This window comes from Lactuca serriola, chromosome 5 (assembly GCF_051521515.1).
Source record: "Lactuca serriola cultivar US96UC23 chromosome 5, Lser_US96UC23_V15, whole genome shotgun sequence".
In the NCBI taxonomy this organism is placed as follows: domain Eukaryota; kingdom Viridiplantae; phylum Streptophyta; class Magnoliopsida; order Asterales; family Asteraceae; genus Lactuca; species Lactuca serriola.
In genome coordinates, this window is record NC_136412.1 from 362,408,763 (window position 1) to 362,431,867 (window position 23,105).

Below are 23,105 nucleotides of genomic sequence, written 5' to 3' on the forward strand. Positions count from 1 at the left end.
TGGGAGAACAAGCTTAAAGTTATTATTCAAAAAAATATCTTAATTCAAAAACTTATTCAAGTAGCTTTTAGTTTTTAACTTGTGTGTTATATGTTATTTTCTATCTTTCAAAAGCTTACAACTTCTTTGGCAGAACACTTATACACAAATAAAAGTTACAACTTCTAACTCCTGTCTAGTTTTGCCAACAACACCCGTAACCTTACACTAAGGTGGTTACGACTTTTTTTTTTTTTTTGGAAAAACTCATCTTGAGCACTTATGTCTATAGACAAAGATATATTTACGCCTGCGTGTTTCACCAGTCATAAAGACACAAAGTAGACAAATTAAACAAGTTAAGAAACATTGGAGATTGAGGGAAAAAGATTCCAGTGACAAAATAAACACTTATGTAGTAGTTTAAGAACTGATTTCAATTAGATGGGAATCATGTGTGCCCGTTGGCTCTAAGTCATTTTTTTTGTTCTTTCAGGTTGTATACGTACTGCAACATACCATTATATTGATGAAGATATATTTAAGATACAGGAGATTTTTTTGATAGGTCTTATATAGAAATTTAGGAAAGGAAGTAGTTGAACGCAACAACATATCAAAAGATTATAAAACAAACAAGCATATTTCACGTAGGGATGTTAGCCGCCCTATTAATATCTTCATCGACCTTACCTCCGAAAGATGTCATACTGAACATGTTATTATAACCCCTTATACTTTTTATAAAAGGGGGGAAATCATACACAGCCAATAACAATTGAGGAAGTACAGGCAGATACGGCAGGACAACAGACCCAAACCTACAACAACATGTATAAGCAGGAGAATCTGGAGGTGATAAATATTGAACCCTTTTATCAAACCAGAAAAGAGCCGAACATGACTTACAAATAAAAATACAATCATCAACATCATCATAAGCAGGCAAAATCAAACAATTATTAGAAACAGGCGAACATGGCATCTCAGGAGGAATTATCGCAGCTAAACGCCTAGAGAATGAACGCTTGTAAGACAAAATTCCCGACATCAAATAACTGTATAAGAGGAATCATACATACCTAAAGAAGAAAAACAGAAGCGTGAGAACAGAAGAACAAATAATCGCGACAAAGAGATCAACAAATTTAGAGAACGATGGCACTAAATGACACTGAAGGCGGCAATCGCAAGTGGAAAACAGAAGATAACAATCACAAAATTTTTAAGGCGGTCTATCAAAAAGAAATATTAAAAATAAAAGTAGCAACGAATTGAAAAGAAGCAAGGAGTTGGTTGACCAAATTCTTAAATAGCAACCGGTGTGGCAAAAGTAGTAAATGAAGGAAAAAAGTGTGACATAAATGCAAATTGTCAAAGGTTCAAAGGTTCCTGTTCACCAAGTTTTTAACAATTAATAGTATATATAATTTTAACATTTCTTTTATAAAACAAATAATTTCAATTGTAATACAAATGTACTCATAAATCAAAGTAATTTTCATCATATCTCTTCTCCAACCACAATCAAGAATGAATGAATTAATTCAAATTCCCAACTAAACTAAATCGTGAACAAATAAGAACGCATACAAAATCAAACCATTATGAAGTGAATAAATTATCAAAAATCAACAACCATACACATGATAATGAATTAATGATTGCAGTGGACCATTTGTCTTATAAAAAAAAAACTCTATTAATAGGAAGAAGCCAAACAGAAAATGCATAAGTTTGTTGGTGTCATTCTAAGGAACGATGAGATTGTGGATGATAATAGAAACAAACAAAAGAAAAACATTTTGAAACCTAAAAAAAAATGAAAACAAGTTTCACTTGATCTTCTGCAATCTGTTATTTTGATATGGATACTCAGATGGAGCCCTCCATAGACCCCACAAGATTAGTACATGTAAACAAAGAAGCGCCATGGAGGAGTAGACATTGGAGGGGAAAACATTCCAGCACACCTCCACCCCTGCAAACAACAGCACCCTGCATGCAAAACCACCACCCACAACATTAAAAAAAAAAAAAAAAAAAAAAAAAAAAAAAAAAAAAAAAAAAAAAAACCAGCAACTCCAAATGAATGAATATTGAATACATACAGCTGGCGACTTTTGATTGGCTGACTTACCGCACTATATTTGGAAAGGATGTTCTCCACAAAAGATACGGTAAGCTACAGACATACCTGCATTGCAAAGATGATAAGAGAATTCATATCAATCATATCGATGTTGTTGATATGGAATTTTAAATAAATAAATAAAAAATGTACTAGTATGCTATTAGTTTTGCATGCTGTAGATGGAATGAAATACTACTTACCAGGAGTAGAACTGATAATGCAAAGACCGAGCACAAACGATGCCAATAAAATTGCCAGTAAACATGGTTGTAACAATATCTGTGTAACAATATTAGTCAATCGTTAGTCAACCTTGACATACAAATTATGTTGAAAGAAAGTGCACTTACGCTCTCTTTTAAGAAGCTGTAATCCAGAGATAGAATTGTGAGTTTTATTAGGAGGAAAGGTTTTGAGCTGGTTTTGAAGGAATCTAGAACGCAAGAAAGAGACTAATCCTCCTTCATGCCTGTAAAAGTAAGTCAACACACCAAAAAAGTTAAAAAGTGAAAGAAATTGGAATAAGATTGCATTGAATTTGCATACTTACTTGCACCACCTATAATGTGCAAAAAGGGTAAGAAGACCGAGATGAGCAAATAGTAAGATGAGAGCAAACTTCTTCGACACAAATACTGGTTCTGGGACAAATTTGAAGTTAACAGACCTGATCATATATTATATTATAAAACATATCAACTACCAAATTTTGTCATTTTTATATAAACGAGTATCATAAAGTAAAGAAGAAGATGGGCTTAGAAGGTTACCAGAAGTGGATGAATACGCGTCCAAGATTGAAGGCGTTTGATAGATATGCAATTGGATAAGACCACAGAAATGGTAACCCCAATAGAATCTGCCATTACAATAACACAGATTGGTATTGGTATTGGTAAGTTATTATTTCAAACAGACTTTATTATTAATACAATACAGTTTAGGAAAGAATAAGCAAGCACCTGCACTAATGCTGCACCTGTTAAAGCCGATATCACCCCTATAATCCCCATGCCCTGTATTAAAGTTGACACACAGAAGCCTGCTTGAGTAAATGCATGCAAGATCCAGAAACAAACTTGAGTTGCTTAGTGTACCTTGAGCATGAGAAGGAACAATGATGGAGCAAAAAGAAGCACATTCATCTTCACTGAAACAGCTGCACTGCATAATCAAAATCAATGCCTCTGTTAATTCTCTAAAAACAAGATTATTTACTTTCCGAATGACTAAAAAAAAAACCTGAAAATGATCAAACCCAGATGCCATTTCTGATAAAGGAGTGGAACCAAGGAAAGATGGAGAAGAGTCATTGCAAAACAGTCGTTGAAGAGACGAAGCACGAAGATTGAATGCAATCTTTTGGATAAAGAAAGCAAAGTGAGAGCCCACCAAGGTACCTATCAAGAAGATAAAATCATTTAAACAAGAGTAAAGAATCAAGAACATTCAAAAATTGTTCATACCACATCAGTCTTCACATAAATGAATAACATTATTCCAAGATTCACAATGTAGAGTAAGCCAAACAGGATCTGAAATAACAAGAAAGATTATCAGCCAGCAACCAATTTCTGTAATTGTCAAAAGCAAGTAAAAGTTCACCTGGGCAGGATACACCTGGCCTCCTGTAACATATTGTATGCCAGAGTAAACATAAAGAAAGCCAGCAGGATAAACCAAAGGTCCTGTGTCCCCTTTCAGATTGCTGTAATCTCTCTCTCCTTCAATAAATCCATCAACCTGTATGCAATTTCTGAGTAAAACTGAAATCACATACTTATACTCCCTCCATTCACCATTAAACAAAGTTTGCAGCTTGAATTTTCATGTCAAACTAGTTAATTCCAAAATGCAAAATTTATATATATATGGACTTTGTTCCATTTTCGCACCAACATTAATCTTTTTGTACCACTTGGCATAAAGGGGGTGTTTGGATGTGCGTCAAAACCGAATATAGATAATTGAAATCTTTTTGTACCACTCTAATCCTAGTATCATTTTCAAAAGGCATATCCAAACCCCAAAGTGTAAATGCAGTTAGTTTTTTTCTAGTAGAACAAATATATATGAATTTGAAGTAAGAATGTTATCTAAATCAAAATGCAGCTCTACTTTTAAGTTTTAACACAATGGGGGTACTAAAACCCCAAAAAGACAAGAAACGCTAAATTGAGTCTAACCTGCGACATGTAAGCATCCCAATCAATCTTTGTATCTAAAATTGATTGCAATCGAAGTGTTACGGATACAGATTCATATTTAATTGGCAAAATCGAACAAGTTTGTGATAAAGTACTTACAAGGAACATAGGCAATGATGAGGGCGGTAAGGACGGCATCGGCGAGAAGCAAAGCAAAAGCGAAGCGGATTTTGGGATTCTTGTAAAACTTATGGATAAAAGTCTCTGATCTTCTCTTTGGGGATTTACGTTTGGGTACGGCGGGGATCGCCATAGATTGGCGGAAGAGAAGATCGGTGGCAGGCGGAAGGCGGAAGGTTGCGCTGATCAAAATTCCTGTGAAAGTAAAAAAGAAAACGTTGCAAAAGTGGTCCCTTAACTAACAGTCAACTTTTGTTTTTGTTACCTAACAAAATGTTTTGCACTCATATCCCTGTGGGGATATACTCATATACACAAACAAACCTAGTATCAAAACTCAAAGGTATCTTAGAATTACATCAAGTATGTTAGAAAACAGGTAAATCTCCTATAAAATTTAAATATTTTAGGTCAGTTTATGGTTTAATCTCCACATTTATTTTTTAAACAGAAAAGTCACAATTAACTAATATATAGGATAATTTGTTATTTTCCATTGAAAAAAATAAAATTTGTTTCGTTAATTTTAGGAAAATATAAAATAATCGGGACTTTTCTATTCAAAAAATAAAAGTCGGGATTAAATCGTAAACTGATTCAAAATACTAAGACTTTATCTGAGATTTTCCTAACAAATAAAAGGACAAGATAGGTTGGATGATAATTAAATTCCAGGAAAAAAATCGAGGAAAAATTGAGGTGCGGGGCTAAAAAAACCCAAAACTTGTATCATTATTATTATTATTATTATTATTATTATTATTATTATTTTGTAATGTTTTCTTAGCATTTCATAAACTTTTTAATATATAAAGTGTTAAAAAAAGTAATAAATATGTGTCTGGAATATTTAAAGTTTTAGAAATAATAAAAAACATGGTATATGACCGAGATTCAAGGAAGTTCATACGGACGTTTGAATGCACGAGGATATATAGTTATCATTTAATGGGTTAAACACAATGATAGTGAATGTCATGTTGAGGTTAAATGATATAAGTATAATGACGTAGTTCAATGGAAAAAATAAAAGTTTTTAAAAAATGATTAAAAATTAAATGATTTCTTTTTAATATGTTATATTGAATTTTGTAGAACTTAAAATATTATAGAAAAAATGTGACATCCCTAATTTTTCAGAACGAAAAAAATCTTTACACTTTAAAATATCATTTGTCTTTGTTGCAGAAAGTCTCAGTTAAATAAAACAATCTTATGCGATAACATTATTGTTTCAAAATATTAAAAACACTACGGATGTCATAATTCATATCCAACATAGGTTACATGTAACGTCCTAAAAATAATGATATATATATATATATATATATATATATATATATATATATATATATTCATTTGGAAGTTTATCAATTCATTCATAAATTGTTCAAAATCAAAAACCCAATTATAATATTCAAAACATCAAAGTACAATTAATCAGAATGCGGAATCATGAGAGGAAGATGGTGTGCTATCACATCGGGTCTTTCCCTTTAGAACCAGAAGTATCTTAAACCATAAACAAAAACGGTAAACACAATGCTTAATGAGTTCCCCAAAGTATCACATACCACACACAAGATAATAAGTGTCATGGACCCAATCATAGTCTTACAGTCACTTTCTTCCATGGGCAAAATCATAGTCTTTTCTTGCAATGCCAATGACCAAATCCCGGTCTTACATACAGGTGTCAAGGGGAGAGATCCTTGTTTTTCATACAACTGTCAGGGGCCAGATCCTGGTCTTTCATGCAAGTAACACAGAGACAACTAGCACTCTACATAACAAGGAAATAGGTCGGCATTGGTGCCTTCGACCCATGGACATATTGAGAAAACTCACCTCCAAAAGAAGATAACTGAGCCACACACTCGAGTTACTGCTAACACGCCTCCTCACACTAATTATATCCCAAAAATAACCCTAATCAATAAGTCGGGCTTTAACCCATAATAAATGGTACAATAATTCCATTACCATAATTAGGGGCAAAAAGGTCATTTCGCCCTTCCCATCCCAACCTAAAAAGCCAAACACCTAATGGTCTAAGGCCCAAAAGAATGGCCCAAAAGCTGGAAGTGAGATGTACGCCCCACGTACAAAGGACTGATGTAAGAGGGATATCGGGGTCGAGGTCCAGTACGCGCAACGTACATAACTTTATGCCCGACGTACGCACCCTGGATCAAAATTCTCATTATGGTCTTAATGGCTTAAGACCTTACGTACAAACTTAAGATCTGGGCTTATTAATGATGAGTTTTGAGCATTCTAACACTCCTATGGTGTACATGCAACCCTATAAACCTTGGATCTATGTTTTCTCTATTATACATGCAAATATTCAATATTCCAAGGTTTCATCCTAACTAGCATAATATGAAGCTACTATACTACAAAATCCTAGTTAGATAACATACCTTTTGATGTGGCTTGAAGTCTTAAACTTTAAGAGCTTAGCCCTAATAGTGTGGAAGCCTCAAGTGGAATCACAAATCACCAAAAACACCTTGGAAATCTTGAGAGAATAGTAAGCACACTAGAAATCGGCCCACCCTTGTATCCTCACACATTAGTGCCATTTCATGTGCTAAAGACCTCTTCATATAGTATGGAGGATTAGGGTTTCATCCATGTAAACCCTAATACCCATGACCTTTCATTTCCATAGGATCAATGGGTTAAAAACTCCATGGACTATCCATGAAAGCTTAGCCCAACCTAAATGAACTTGGCCCATGCTATACATATAAGAGGCTATATTTAATTAGTTCCTTTTGATGACTAAATTAATTCTAAAGTAATTCTTGATCAATACTAATTAAATAATATGATTCCATATTAATATATTAGAACTTATAATGTATTAATATAAATCATAAACATACTATTCTCAAAAGACTATCCATATAAATTGTTCCGGTGAAGTGCAACCCAAATGGACCATGCTACTCTTGGGTCGAATACATACCAATAATAGTTATGGGCTTAGACATCTAATCCAACAATTAAAACCTCTAAGGCCATAAAGTTGCAAACTTTAAGGAGCCCAACACTAAAAACCTAACTTATTCAATCATTTGCCACACCACAACTCTTGTACGGGGACTAACCAAGATCCAAACTTGCATTTTTATGACTTAAAATACCCTAATATGTCTGAAAGGACAGCTTAAAGGCTTTGGAGTACCTCATACTCATAAAGACCTAGGTTTTGGGACAAATGGGGTAAAATTCTAAGCTTACCCAAGATATAGAGAAACATGTGTCAAGGTTGGAGCTTTATACCTCCAAAAGCTGCACTATGAAGAGAAAATGTTGGATCCAAGGACTTGAGAGAAAAACCACTTCTTTGATGATCTTCCTTCACAAACAAGAATGCCCACAAATTACTCAAAATCTCAAAAAGGCTCAAAATAGGTTGGGGTTTGCAAGGGGGTTGATATGAGGGTTGGATGCTGAAAAGAGGAAGGGTTTTGTGGCTATAAAGGTGTTTAAATAGTCCACAAACCCTAAATATTTGGGTTTGGTCCAAGCCACGTACGCTCTGCATACCATTGTATGCCCAACGTACTCACGCGAGACTAGGTACGCCCAACATACCTATGCTACCCCAAAAAAAAATACAAAAATGCCATAAAGGGCCACTTTACAAACAATCATATACTAAGGGTGAAAAAGAGAAATACCTGGAAGAACAAGATGTTACGACTCTCCCCCACTTGAATTAGACTTCGTCGTTGAATTCTGTTGTTGTGAATAAATCAAAGTAATGCTCACGCTTCTCCACCTCGAGCTCCCAGGTCCTTTCGGAACCCTTTCAATGCTTCTGTTGGACCTTGACCAGAGAAACCACTTTGTTGCGCAAAGCCTTCGGCTTCCTATCCAATATTGTCACCGGTCTCTCAATATAATTCAGTCTATCATCATCTTAAATATAATCCAAGGGGACAACCACGGAGTCATCAACCACATACTTTTGAAGCTAAGAAACAAGAAAGGTATTGTGGATCTAGTTGAGCTCATCAGGAAAATCTAGCCGGTATGTAACTTTTCCCACCCGGGTAGATATCTTGAAAGGACCAATGAATCTGGGTCTCAGCTTGACTCGCTTCCAAAATCGGATGACACCTTTCCAAGGTGACACCTTCAGAAACACCAAATGTCCTACCTGAAACTCGAGGTTCGAACGTCACCGATCTGCATATCTCTTCCATCAGATCTGTGCGACTCGTAACCTGCCGCACACCTTTTGAATCAAATCAGTGGTCTTAAGCACAACCTCAGTACCTCATGACCCGATTCTCGACTTTCCCCCAACAAATTGGGGTCCTACACCTCCTCCCATACAACATCTCAAATGGTGGTTGGTAAATATTGGCATGATAATTGTTGTTGTAGGAGAACTCGTTTAGTGGAAGGTAGTACCCCAACTCCCTCCAGAATCTAGTACATAAGCCCGGAGCATATGTTCGAGCGTCCGAAACGTTCGCTCGCTTTGGCCTTCAGTCTGGGGGTGGTACTCTATACTAAAATGCAATTGAGTACCCAAATCCTCATGAGATTTTCTCCAAAACCTGGAGATGAAACGAACATCCCGGTACGAAACCATCAAAAACGGCACCTTGTGCCGAACTACCACCTCCAGAATGTAAATGTTAGCTAACTTCTTAGCAGATATGCTCTTAGCAATTAGTATGAAATTCACACTCTTGGTCAATCTATCAACAATGACCCATATAGAATCAAATCCCCGTGTCTTCCTTTGAAACTTTGTGATGATATCCATGGTAATCTCTTCCCACTTCCATATGGGAATGGATAAGGTCTGCATCTTACCGTGGGGTCTCTGATGTTCAGCCTTGACTTTCTTGAAATTCAGGCACCGCTAAATAAACCATGCTAGCTATCTCCTCGTATAGAGCTACCAATAACTTAACTTCAGATCCCGATACATCTTTGTGGCCCCTGGATAAATGGAAAACTTTAACTTATGAGCCTCTTCCAGAACGGTCTGTCTCACCCCACCAGTAGTCGGTACCCAAACTCTATTGCACTGAGTCAAAAATCCTTGACTGTCTTTGACAAACAAAGGAATCTGACCCCTGATTCACTCCACCTTCCAATTCTCCCTTTTCAAACCCTCCACCTGAGCCTTCTTGATTAATTCCAACAAAGGAGAAATAACAGCCATCCTCATGTATATATCTCTGATAGGTGTGCTCATTTTCTTACGGCTCAAGGCATCGGTCACCACATTGGTCTTCCAAAGGTGGTGCAGTATCTTACAATCATAGTCCTTTACCACATCCAACCATCTCCGATGCCGCATATTTAGATTCGGCTGATCCACCAGATACCTCAAACTCTTATGGTCAGTGTAGATAGTACACCTAACCCCATACATATAATGTCTCCAAATCTTGAGGGAAAAAACCACAACCCCTAACTCCAGATCATGCGTAGGGTAGTTCTCCTCATGAGGCTTCAGTTGCCTCAATGAGTAAGCAATCACATGAACCCTCTGCATAAGAACAACTCCCAAACCTGATATAGAAGCGTCGCAATAAACCACAAAATTATCCAAACGCTCAGGAAGCGTAAGAATCGGGGCCTCACTCAATCTTTGCCTCAGAGTCTCAAAAGCCAACTATTGATTGGGCCCCCATCGAAACATCACATTCTTCTTTGTCAAGCGGGTCAAAGTCATTGCAATCTTGGAGAAATACTGAATAAATATCCGATAATACCCTGCGAGACTTAGGAAACTCCGAATCTCAGATGGGATCCTCAGAACCTCCCATTGCATCATGACCTCAATCTTGGCAGGGTCAACCAAGATACCCTTCTGATTGACGATGTGCCCAAGGAATTGCACATCGCGCAACCAGAACTCACATTTAGAGAATTTGGTATATAGCCCCTCCCTGATTTATGGTCTCCAACACATCTCACAAATGTTCCTCATGTTTCTCATAGGTCTTGGAGTAGAATAGATATCATTAATGAATAATATCACATACCGATCCAGCATCGACCTGCAAACTCGGTTCATGAGATCCATGAACGTTGTTGGTGCATTGGTGAGCCCGAATGGCATCACCACGAACTCGTAATGACCATAACAAGTCTTGAAGGTTGTTTTCTACACATCATCATCCCTGAACCTCATCTAATGGTACCCCGACCATAAATTAATCTTGGAAAACCAAGATGCACCCTGAAGCTGATCAAACAAGTCATCAATCCTTGGAGTGGGTAACGGTTCTTCACCATTAGCTTATTCAACTCCTGGTAATCAATGTACATTATGTGTAAACCATCCTTCTTCTTCGCAAATAGAATCGGTTCTCCCCACGGAGAACTTCTCGGACGAATAAAACCCTTGTCTAGCAGCCCCTGAAGCTGTGTAGACAACTCATGCATCTCTGGTGGTGCCAAGTGATACAGTGCCTTGGCTATCGGGGCCGCATCGAGAACTAGATCAAGTTGAAACTCAACCTGCCTATCAGGAGGCGCTCCTGGCAGATCCTCAGGAAATACATCGGGAAAATCCCAAAAAATAGGCACCCCACTCAACTACGTCTTGACCTTAAGTCGAGTATATGCAATATAAGTGTAACACCCAAAATTTGAGGCGCAACTTTAGTATAAATTACCTTTTTGGGGATTAGAAACGGCGTGTTGGAGGCACCAACATGGTGTGTCGAGATAATAAAAGATGCGAGTCTCATTAAGAGCAACACGGCGTGTTGTCTCCTGGAACACAACGTGTTGCTCGCTATATATGAAACCCTAATCTTCCGGGTTTTTCCCTTATTTAAAGGAATAAGGAGGCTAGGGTTTGTTCACCCTCAGCCCCCATCAGCCCTCAAGCCCTTAAAGAAACCCTAATCATCTTTCCCTCTCATTTGTGAGCCAGTGTGGTGTTTTGGAGCCAAATAAGGAAGAAGTTGGAAGAAGGAAGCAAGATCAAACAAGCAAGTCCCTCATCTTCCAGCTTGGCATCCTTCTGGACCTTTGTAAGTGTCTAAGATCTGATTTTTATCATTCCATATTGCTAGATCTTGAGTTTTGTCCCCATAGCTTCTTGTTCTTGAATGTTACGATGGTTAGATCTCATAAAGTTTGCAACTTTATGAATCTCCAGGTCAAGGTGACCTTGTAGAGTGTTGGATATGGTTTATGGTTGAGTTTTGATGCCATGCATAAAGATTAGTTCATAATCCTCATTGTTAACCTAATATGGGTTCAAGACATGCATTGGACATGCATGTCTATAAATCACCGACCTTTGGGATGGTTTTAGTGCTAGAACCTCTTCTGGAAAGGGTTGGGCATCAACTTTAAGGATTTAGTGCTTATTGGGTTAAGCCTTTGAATCTTCAATCCTTGTGGTTGGGTTTTTGGACCCTTGGAGTGGTTCCAAAGGATAAAGTTGGAAACTTTATCCTTATTGATACCATTTGGGTATAGGTTTGAGCCTTGGAGTCCCTGGAATTGAAGAAAACAACGGAATGTATTAAGTTGCAGAAACGCGGGCAAACACGGCGTGTTGGCTGGGGTTTTCCCGATTATCTGGATGATCAGAGAACACGGCGTGTCCAAGGGGCAACACGGCATATTTGGTCGAAATGGGTTGTTGGCTTTAACTTTGACCATAAGTTTGATCAGGGTTGACCTTGGGATGTTTTGGGCCATGTTTGGGCCTTTTGGATTGTTGATTTGGGCCTTGGATTTGGGGCCAAGTTATGAAGAGGGTAAAAAGGTCTTTTACCCTAGTTTGGACATTTAGCGTAAGTCGGATCCAATTATTGATGGATGTTTTATCTTGTGATTGATAGCACGGGGATTCTTGCAAGCCAGCAGCGAGTGATTATTTCCGCAAGATTTAGCATGGTGAGGTGAGTCTTCCTCACTATACTTTCGGGTCGAAGGCACCAAGGCCGACCCATTGATTTGATAACCTAATATTCGTTGATATGTTGGGTATGGAATAGATATGCATGGTAGTTTGATATGCTAGTTTGGTATATCTGTAGGACTGCCTGTGATATTGTTTGTATGGTTATCAGTATATGTTATTATCTGTTATATATGTTGGCGTATTGGGTTGGGTTGAGGTTGTAATGCTCTGGGCAATAGCCAACAAACCTTGGAGCAATATAGATATGAGTTAAGGGCCGAGAAGAGCATGTCAGACTCATACTAAGGTCTCATTAGCATTCCAGATATGATTTGAGGGCCGGCTAGGGCATGCCAGACTCATACTAAGGACTTAGTTGCATTCCAGATACGATCTGAGGGCCAGTTGGTATGCCAGACTCGTACTGAGGGCTGATCATTTGTGTGCCAGTCTAATGAATGATGAGGCTAGGGAGCAAGTCAGACATAAGTTGTGGGCCGTGGGGGAAAGCCAGACTTATGTTGTGGGCTCAGGAGCAAGCCAGATATGAGTTGTGGGCCCGATAGGCAAGCCAGACTCATACTGTGGGCTTAAGGGTAATCCAATCTTTTAGCTGTGGACCCATTTCATGTTGTTATTGTTTATGTGTTAATTTTTTATGTTGGTACTTGGGGGGAACTAACTAAGTTTCATGCTTACAATTTTGGTTTATGGTTTCAGGTGCTTCAGTGGATCATGGCAAGGTGAAGGCGTGACCCTACACATCCTCGTGTTTTGGGGACTTATGATTTCTGGGAAACTCTGATAATGAAAATGTTTTGAAAACTATATTGTAAACAATTCCGATTTTAAATGATATTTTGTAAATAATGGTTTTTGTAATTACCTCTTTAGTAAATGGGTTGTTTTAAACATTAAAATTTGTCGAAATATTTTGGGATGTTACAATAAGCTAGGAATCTAGAACAACCCTGCTGAAGATATCTTCTAGCCCTCGCAGCTGAACAGAGAGTCGGTCCATGTGAGGCTCCCTTGCCTAGAATAACTAGTTCTGCCCCACTTAGGGTACAAATCCTCACTAACTGCCACTCATTGTCAATCATAGCCCCATTACCAATCTATCCTGATATTAACCTTCGATCCCCATAGGGGAATCAACACCAAATCGATAGAGTATCTCTCGCTACATAGATTAAGAACACACCCAAGATGAACCCTCGAGGCACTCACGGTAGGGTCATCCGCAATCTCAACCTCCAATGGTAAATCCAAAATCTCAGGAGCATCACAAAACTTCTTGCTAAGTGCAAGAGATACAAAGGATTGGGTAGCACCCAAATCAAACAGAACATGAGCAGTCATACCATTGACCAAAAAGGTCCTTATACAAGATCAAAATAATTACAAGCATAAATAAGGAAATTAATAAAAGCTAGAGATAAGTCACATATGAGTAACCACATCCGGCGCTGCACGGGCCTCATCGGTGGTCAACGGAAATGCCCTGCTGTTCACCACAGGTGCCTCTGCCTTGCCAGACTACTAAGACTTTGGCAGATCACTGCCGAGTTTCGGGAGATGGATTTATTGGTACCACAATATGCATCAGATGAGGAAACGAAGAAGGTGAGGTATCATGATATGTTTCGGGATGATATCAGGGAGTTTGTGAGTATTTCAGGGTGCAAGACCCTGAATGATATGATTTCTAGAGCCCGAGCATAGGAGATCGATTTGGAGCACCTTGGGAAGAGGGGGTCAGATCAGGTGCATATGGTGGAGGGTCCCGAGAAGAGACCCAAGACTTCTTATCAGCGTTTGATACGCCAGCAGTGTCGGGTCAGTGCAAAACATGTAGGAAACAACACGATGGAGTTTGTCGTTCCAGGGGTATGGGTTGTTACAAGTGTGGCAGGGTTGGTCACATCAGCAGGGATTGTCCTTAGGGGGTAAGTGTGACAACTAGAAAATTTCTAGAACAAACAAGATCTAAACTTTAACCATGTACAAGTGAATTCACAAATGTAACTTGATGCAATAAAACTTTGAAAACCAAGAGGAGATATTTATATAAGCTAATATGTTTATATATGTTAAAACCATGATGTAATAAACTCCCAAAGTCAACACAAGTCAAAGAAATAAATCAAAAAGCATGAATTATACCCCACAATGGGGATTTCAGTTTTTGGAATCAGATCCAATGGTTTTCGGCCATATAGAACTGAAATCACCCTCAAAGATCCTCCACAAGGCCGAAATCCCTTTCTTGGATTAAGCCATGAACGAAATCAACATCATTTTTGAGTGTGCAAGGGGATTTCGGTCCTGCTAGACCGAAATCACCCTTATTTAGTCCGAAATCACCCAAAAGGTGGCCAAGTGGTGCCACTTGATTGGTAGTTTAGCTTCCCAAGGCGATAAATTACATTTACCAAAGTAAACATCAATTCACCCTATCCTTTCCTCCCTATATAAATCACGATTTGGGACTCTTCACAACACTTCTCAAATTAAACAAACTTTCACCACAAATTCTCTCTAAGATCAAGTCACATTTTCCTCTCAAAACACAAACTCAAACACATCCAGGAAGCCTACTTCAAAGATAAATTCTTAGGATTTTGGTAAGTTTTCTTCATAAATCTAGTGTTTATGCAACACTTAAACTTCTAGTTTCATCTAATTCACACATTATTATGTGTTTAAAACCATTAGGATTACGTCATCCTTCATGTATTCTAACTCGAAGATCATCATTTTTACCTCGTTATTTAGCCAAGAACACAGTCGAGCTGAGTTCATACCCCTACATTTTCCACGTCTTTTTCTACATTTTTTTAAGGGGGGGGGGGGGGGGGGGGGGAAATACAAGTGAAACACAAGGAAACTTGTGTTAAAATACAAACCGTTACTTATGTTTTTCTTACATTTTATATACATACATTTTACGTGAAAATGTTAAATACGTAAAATAACATTATTACCAAAATTACAAACTTTTACATGCAAATTCGTTAATACACAAAGGTTTTCATTTCGATGGAACTTACATTTACAAACTATAATAGGTATAGTTTGTGGAATATTCATGTTATTTTTACACTATGAAAGGGTAATACATATATTTACAACAAAAAGGGATTTTTCATACGTAAACCTGTTGATACAAATTTTGTGAGACATTTGGCTTCACGGTAATTTTAAGTACATAACTTAAGTCCTGTATTATAAACCAGAATCTCGTATAGGGAGAGTGTGATACCTGTGTATAGATCTATACGGGACTAACAATCTCGCACCTAAACTATTAGCTACAGTTAAGCCGACAGGTCTGGGGTAACAAATGTCATAACATTCTGACGCCTGAAGAACGTCATCACGGGCCAACTAGTCGCTAGCATGGTTATAATAACTCACATGGGGTACTAGCAATACATTTTGGTTTACGGGGCTAACGTACATTTAAATGGTTTTATGCAAATTAAAACTACATATTACAAACTTTAAGTATAGAAAACTTATACATTTCGGTCTTGGAACATTTAAGACTACAATTCATTTTATAGAAAATATTGGATTTTATGGAACAAACACTATCATTTTACGAACAAACGGCTTACAACTCATTTTATGGAAAATATCGGATTTTTTGGAAACAAACATGATTACTTTACATGGAAAGTCATACATTCATACAAACTCTTATGAACTCACCAACTTAGTTGTCGACACTTTTTTTTCAAAACTACTTGTATTCTCAGGAAATCACTAAAACAGGTAACCATCAGCTTTTGAGGACGGGACGCTAAAGTGTCAGTTAAAAACTTATTTTGTCATCATATTGTAATTTATTTGGAAATATGTAAATCATGAAACAATGTAACCTTTTAAATTATATCTATGATGGGTGTGTTGCTTTCTTTACTATTACTCAATTTCTATGATATAGAACATGACGTCATTCGCCCCCAAACGTTTCCTTCGTTCTAGTTTGGGGGTGTGACAGTAAGCTCGTTATGTTTTCACTGCGATCAAGTGGGACACAAGAAGGCCGGCCGCCCGATGTTGAGGGGAGGAGCGGTGAGTGCACCTGCTTTGACTACTTTGAGGATCACCGATAGACGAGAGGGTAAGGCATGAGCCCCTGCAGAGAGGAGTCAGGCTTTGCAGTGTCAAACAAGGGAGGTCAGGACTCCAGCAGACGGCATTGTGGGTATGTATCTTTTGCTTTCTTTTTGGTTTTTATCAACATTCTTTTAGGTTTGGCTAGTGATGGATTACTAGAATTAGTAAGCGCATGTTGTCAGCAGATCGATCATTGGAGGGTAAGAAGGATTGGGAATCCTTCAATTCTCGTGAGTTGTAAAAGCTTAGTTGAATCAAAGTGGGGGATAATTGATTAGGTATTCAGGAACAAAAGCAGGTGTGAAACTAGGATGAGTTTTGCATCCCCTTCGGGGAGGAAGGCGGCCTAAGTGGCCGTCTGGATTGAGGATTATGTGGGTTGGGAGTTTGGGAAACTTCCCTATATTTGGTTTGCGACCTCTTGGTGTCAGATAGCAGGCCGTGGTGGACCCAGGTTGGGGTTCCAGTCATGAACCGAGTCAGATTGGGTGTTTGGTCGAGTGCATGCTCAACTCTGGATGTGTTCGGATTGTTAGCTTAGCGGTAAGGCATTGGGTGGCGGTTGTGGCTGAGTGGAAGTTTTGTAAGACTGCAGGGTGGCTCGTAGCATTCACCAGTCCTTGTATAGTAGTGAGATTGTGGCAAATCTGTGATTTGATCACGTGTTTCTTCTAATGGTTTAGGCCAGGGTAGGCCTGTGCGTAAGGTTTGGGGAACATCTTGTTTGGAATCAATAAATGGTAGGTCATGGGAGACCAGCTATATGGTAAGACTACACTTGGTCCTGTAGCATTCAGTTTAAAATCGGGTTTGGTGTCGAGATGGTTCGAGTAATTATTGCAGTCGAGGTTTTCTTCTAGAAGTCGCATGGGGCGACTTTGTGAGTGTCTTTTGGCTCAACAACCGGACAGGAATTCGGTATTCCAGATAGTTAGCAAACAATTTGGGACCAGGGAGGTCTCGGCTGCTTTTGGAAAGTAGCTAGGAGGCAGTGTGATGCTTTGGGCAGTAGTAGTGATTTGGGATTCGTGTGTGTGGAGTAGCTTGTCGATCGGAAGTGTTAAGTAATTTATAGTTTGAATTAAATAATCTCAGAGTGTAAAGCCCGTGTTTCTAGGCTAGGCATTAATATTGACATAATGGTCTAGGTTAACCTTTGTAACTCATTTTGAAGAAATGAAAAGGAATTATGTGAATATTATGTGAATTATGTGTTTTATGCTTAATTATTAGCGTTTAATTAAATAAGAATAAAAATAAGCATCAAAATTAAAGTGTGAGATAAGCCCGATATCTTTACACAAAGTTGTAGTGGTCGAAACAAGGATTTCGGGGATATAAATAATACCAAAATCCGAGTTATAACGAAGAAGTTATGACCTGTCGAAGTTTCGCGACAAAACCGACAAGGTGCTGAATGTCGTAAAAAGTGAGTTTTCGATAAACTACTTTTTAGCCTTAGTGATCTAAACGAAAGTCCTAGTATTTGTTAAACCGAGAAGTTCGATAAAAAGAACGCCCAAATGTGACTTCGTATGAGGAAGTTATGATTTTTCGAAGTTTCAGCTTAGCAGTAGACAGTTAAAAACTCGAATTTTAGATCGAGCGTTTTTTAGCCGACACAACCTAAACGAGAATTGAAGGTCTCGCCATTAGGAGCACAACGGTAAAAAGTCTAACGAAAACGGACGTCGAATGAAGAAGTTATGAATTTTTAACGGATTTCCTGTCCCGGTCTGTTAAAAATAATAATATAAAATTTAAAGTCAAAATTAGCCGACAAAGTCTAAACGGAAGTTGTAGAGCGTAATTTTAGCTACGCGTGCATATAAAGAACGTCAACAACGGAGCTCGTATGCGAAAGTTATGAATTTTAAAGATTTTGGCACAAAATTCGAGAAATTTCGCATAGATAGGCTTCACCCGGAAGTGCCACGTGTCCTCGTTTCGCATGTGCCACGTATCCGGAACCTGTTAAGTCACCGAAGCCACATGGAAAGACGTGTTGCCTTCCCTCGCATGCGAGACTGCCCCGTGTCGCCCCGTGTCCTCTTCTGATTCGACCGAAAGGAGGCCCAATCCGAAGCTCGCAGCTGGACCGAGCCTCGCACCGCCTAGCCTCCAAACCTCGCATGTGCACCAGTAGACCGCGGTCCAATCAGAAGCTGCCACCGTGCCCTTCACACATGCTACCCTCGTGCGAGCCACCCCCTGCGAAGCCTCTCAGCCGTTGGATCAGAAGCTTCTCAATCGTTGGATCAGGACTTCGGACCCTATAAATAGAAGGGTACCTGCGAAGCCTCTCAGTTACTTTTGGAGTTTTGTCATATTTAGCCCCTCTCTTCATATTTTCTTCATCTTAGAATCCCCCAAAGCCCCGGTATCGATTGTAAAGCTCGGAATACGCCACGAAGTGCCCGAGAAGCCTGGAAAATTTATCTTTTCGGTTTCGAAGCCCGACTTTTGCAAAGCCCGGTTTCTCAATAAAACTCCCAGTTTTATAAGAAACGATCATTTTAGGAAACGAATTGCTGCCCGATTATCATCAAATCATGTAAGTGTATAGTCACTTTCATTTTACACATAGATATGAAGTAATTACCTTATAATACGTGCTATGTGTAGATATATTAATTGTTTATCTGAGGTGACTGTTGAGTTAACGTTTTATACAAGTTGTAAACTGTATAAGTATTTTTATCTACAAATATGTTGGGTAGAACATGGGTAGATAGTGATGTGTGATAAAATAAAATTGAGGAGAGGCCTCGATGAGTTTTGAGATCCAATCATCTAGCGGAGTTTGGATGACAACCACAGACTTTCTAGACAGTCCAGTGGGAAACATTAGCAGGTCCACAACCTGTAGGTGTTAATGAAATGAGAGTGTTCATTCGCTTTACTCCATCCCCCTCATGGTTGCCTTTAGGACATGTATGGCTGGGGAAACCCCTTAGCAGTAGTGTCCATCCCGATGATATTCTTTAGGCTAGGTCCCTTGTGATAAGTGTTTAGGGACATAAAGTAAGGATAACGGGAACGGGTAATCAGGGTTATTGTTGATTGATGAACTTAGTACGTTTATTATTATTGTGGGTTGAAAACCCTATATGCTCACCAGGCTCCCAAGCCTGACCCACTCAGCTTTTTATGTTACAGGTAGTGGACCCCGAGCATAGTCGGAGGACAATGAGGGATTTTTGGATTATAGGCCAGTAGTTGTAAATAACTGTTGAAAGACTTATAATGTCTTGTTTATGCTTTTGATCTGTATCGGAACATGACATCCCGAGGTTTTGATATGAAATGAAACTATACATTTCTTAAAGAAAGTTTTGATAAACTTTTATCATGTTTTGTTTTGGGAACAAATTCCGCAACATCTTTTAAAAAGATTTCTCTGATTTTATTATAAAAAGCATAAATTAAATCGGTCTTTTCTGGCCGAGAAATTAGGGGATGTCACACAGAGTAATTGATTTAACCTTGTTCCGCAACTCTCGTTTGATGCTAACCGTTGCAGGGATGAATCTTTTAGTCGAAGGATTATATGAGCCTCCTGTCAAGCATAAGTGTTCTGCAGCTGTTTATGGTCAATAACTTTGTTTCCTTTGGTCGCATCAAAGGGTTAGAAGTGTGTTGTTTAGTCTATTGTTCAATAAGAGCTTGGTTTGGTAATGCTTTAGCATGGACGGTCTATCGGGGAGTCAGACCAATGTAGATTTAGGTATCAGAAAGGTAGAGATGGTTTTCTTCAGGGGCTAAGGATTTGTTCTTCTTCGGGTTGGAAGTTTCTGTTTAGGTTGGGTTTGGTGGTCTTGGGAAGGTCGTTTTATGCTCAGAATTTTCAGTTGCGTTCCTCGGGTTGTTTGAGATGATCTGAGTGTTAGTAAGGAACGATTTCGAGGACGAAATCTAATTTAAGTGGGGGAGAGTTATAACACTTGGTTTCAGATTTGCTTCATTATTCAAGGTTGCGGCCGAATATTTAGTTGCCATGAGGCTTAGGGCCTTGGGGAAGAAAGGTTTTGGTCTTTTCGGATGTGGGAGTTATGGTTTAAGTGATCCAAGTGCTCGATGGTGCCTTTGAAGGTCAAGGGTATAATTGTAATTCGATAACTCGGTCTTTTATAGATTTTGGGTTTTGTTCGGGAAGTTTTAAGGTTATGGTGTGTTGTGAGAAGCGTAGGGCTTCTCGCCATCTTTCAGTAGATATAAGGCTCATTGGAAACGAATCTAAGATAAGGACGTTAGAGTAGTTTGGAATAATGGCAGAAATGGCCCTTGCTAGAAAAAGTTGGCAAGATGGTCCCATGTGTGCATGGTAAGGAAGGCACGTGCATGGGTGAGTACGCCCAACGTAATGAGCATAGTGCCAAACCCTGATTTTTATGGTTTGGGCACTATTTAAACGTCCTTATGAGCTCAAGACTCTTTCATTTCTCAGCCTCCATTCTCTTTGAGCCCCATTTCGAACCCTAATCCCCTTGGTGGTGCATTCTTGTGCGTGGAGGTGATTTTGAAGGATTCTTAGTGTCATTTCAAGGAAGTTCATCTTGGTGATCAAGCTTGGTGTAGCATTGAGGTTATAGATCCAGAATCTTCACATTCTTGGGAAGCTTCAGGAGGTAAAAAGTTCTTATCTTGACTTCTTCTAATGCTAGTTTAACATTAGCGCAAGATTAAGGGCTTTTATGGTGTATTAAGTTCTCCTTGTGAGTATGACCCACTCCATGAGCTTGGAGTGGTAGATCTGATCTCTTCTGATGTTTCTAGTTCATAAAAATGCTTGCTTGATGTTTAAGAATGTTCCATGCATGTTATAATTGGATTAGAATAGGTCTTAATGGATTAAGATGGTTGTTGGGTCCCATTGAGTCATGCAAATGCATAAAGGTGCCGACTTTATGCATTAAGAGCTTATATTGAAGGTTTTCTGAGGTTTGGATGCAAGGACTTAAAGGATTAAGTCATAGTTGGAGTTTTAGAAAAGTCCTGGTTACGCCCCGCGTAAATGATGGTACGCGCAGCGTACCATGTTTGCTCGCGATCTGGATTCACCAAGTACGCACAACGTAGCTGAACGTACGCTCCGCATACGACGTTCAATTGGGCTTGGGCTTGTTGTGTTTTGCGCTTCGCATCTTTGGGTCACCTTGTTGCTTTGGGCCTTTTGGGCCATATGAGATCAACTTTTTGGCACTAAGGAAATGATTGGGCTTTAGGATAAGGCCCATATGGGGGTTGGGCCCAATTTGGAAAATTAGGCCATTAGTGGGCCTTTATGGATCTTTTGGTTTTGGTCCTTTTTGGTCTTGAGTTTGGGCCTCAGTTTTGGTTCATGTTGGGTCAGGGGTAAAATGATCATTTTACCCCAAATATGGATTGTAGGCCTTAGAATGGAGCCCAATTGCTATTTGGGTGTTACTTTGTACTGATAGCTCGGGGAGTCATCAGGGCAACAACTATGGATCTCTTTTAGTGAGCTTCTGCATTCAAGGTGAGTCTCATCACTGTTCTATGGGTCGAAAGCACCAATGCCGACCCATTTGGTTTATGTATAGTAGGAAGACCCGAAGATAACCCTTGGCATTTTGTATGAAAGACCAGGAGGCAGCTCCTGGCAATCTATATGCAAGACCAGAGTCTGAACTCTGACAAATTTTAGTTAAGTAGTTGTAGATTGCATGCTAGTTGTCTTTGTGATGCTTGCATGGAAGACTAGGAGGTGGCTCCTGGCACTTATCTGTAAGACCCAGGGTTTTGGCCCCCGGTCTGGCAAGGAAGACCACGAGGCGGCTCGTGGCATAATGGCAAGACTATGGTTGACACATAACACTTTTTTGATTGATTGGATATGTATAACATGTATGCCTCGTATGATATGTATGGTATGTAGTATGTGGGGGAACTCACTAAGTTTTGTGCTTACAGTTTGTGGTTTATGGTTTCAGGTACTTCCAGTTCGAAAGGGAAGGATCCGGTTTGATCGCAGCGCATACACTCGTGTTTTCCGTAATATGTGATTTTGGGAGTGAACTCTGATAATTGTTTTATTTTGAAATGTTTTTAAATGTTTGGATAAAAGTTACATTAGTGTTTTGATCATAATAAAAATAAAATTTTTACCCTTTAATTTCGGGATGTTACACCTTAGCAAGCCGAAATCACGTTTGTGGAACGACATCGCAACATTTCGAAATTTCAACCAATAATTATGTTATTATTATTTATTGACAGAACATATATATTTATTATTTATTAAAGGTTTAATTATCGGTTCTTAATAATTAAATTAAAATTATTTTTAAATTACTACATGCAGGTTATAATCTAATATATATTATTTGGTACGTACATGTTTAGTCTAAAAACCTTTTCTTAGAGATTTGGTTGGATTATTATCACCGCGAGCCAAAAATAAAAAACCTTCGGTCTTGACTTAACCCTTTCTGCGAGTGGATAAAGAATTTGGCCATCAGGCCGTGCACACGTAATAGGTGGCACTGCTGTCTATCAACGTGTCAGATTTCCCCTCTTCATCACCTTCTATCACCACGTGTCACACCTATCCATACTCATCTTCCCGCGGAAACTCCCAATCTCTTCTATAAAATCTCTCCTC

At 38.8% G+C, this 23,105-nt stretch overlaps 1 protein-coding gene across 3 annotated transcripts; it reads right to left on the minus strand.

Moving 5' to 3' along the window:
* Positions 1 to 1,622: 1,622 nt before the first annotated feature.
* On the minus strand, positions 1,623 to 4,713 carry ALG3 (asparagine-linked glycosylation 3). Of its 3 annotated transcripts, none has more exons than XM_079004112.1 (13): positions 4,420 to 4,713; positions 4,300 to 4,334; positions 3,719 to 3,856; positions 3,580 to 3,648; positions 3,356 to 3,513; positions 3,211 to 3,277; positions 3,076 to 3,129; positions 2,884 to 2,972; positions 2,664 to 2,780; positions 2,464 to 2,582; positions 2,314 to 2,392; positions 2,120 to 2,176; positions 1,623 to 1,977 (listed from the first exon to the last, which is right to left on the minus strand). In XM_079004112.1, the coding sequence occupies exons 1-13, from the start codon at positions 4,571 to 4,573 to the stop codon at positions 1,815 to 1,817; spliced, it is 1,299 nt and encodes a 432-aa protein (XP_078860238.1). In that variant the 5' UTR covers positions 4,574 to 4,713; the 3' UTR covers positions 1,623 to 1,814. The 3 variants fall into 3 exon arrangements, with proteins under 3 accessions (XP_078860238.1, XP_078860239.1, XP_078860240.1); XM_079004113.1 differs by having other exon boundaries at positions 3,719 to 3,869; positions 4,420 to 4,707; XM_079004114.1 differs by lacking the exon at positions 4,300 to 4,334 and having other exon boundaries at positions 4,420 to 4,707.
* Positions 4,714 to 23,105: the final 18,392 nt, after the last annotated feature.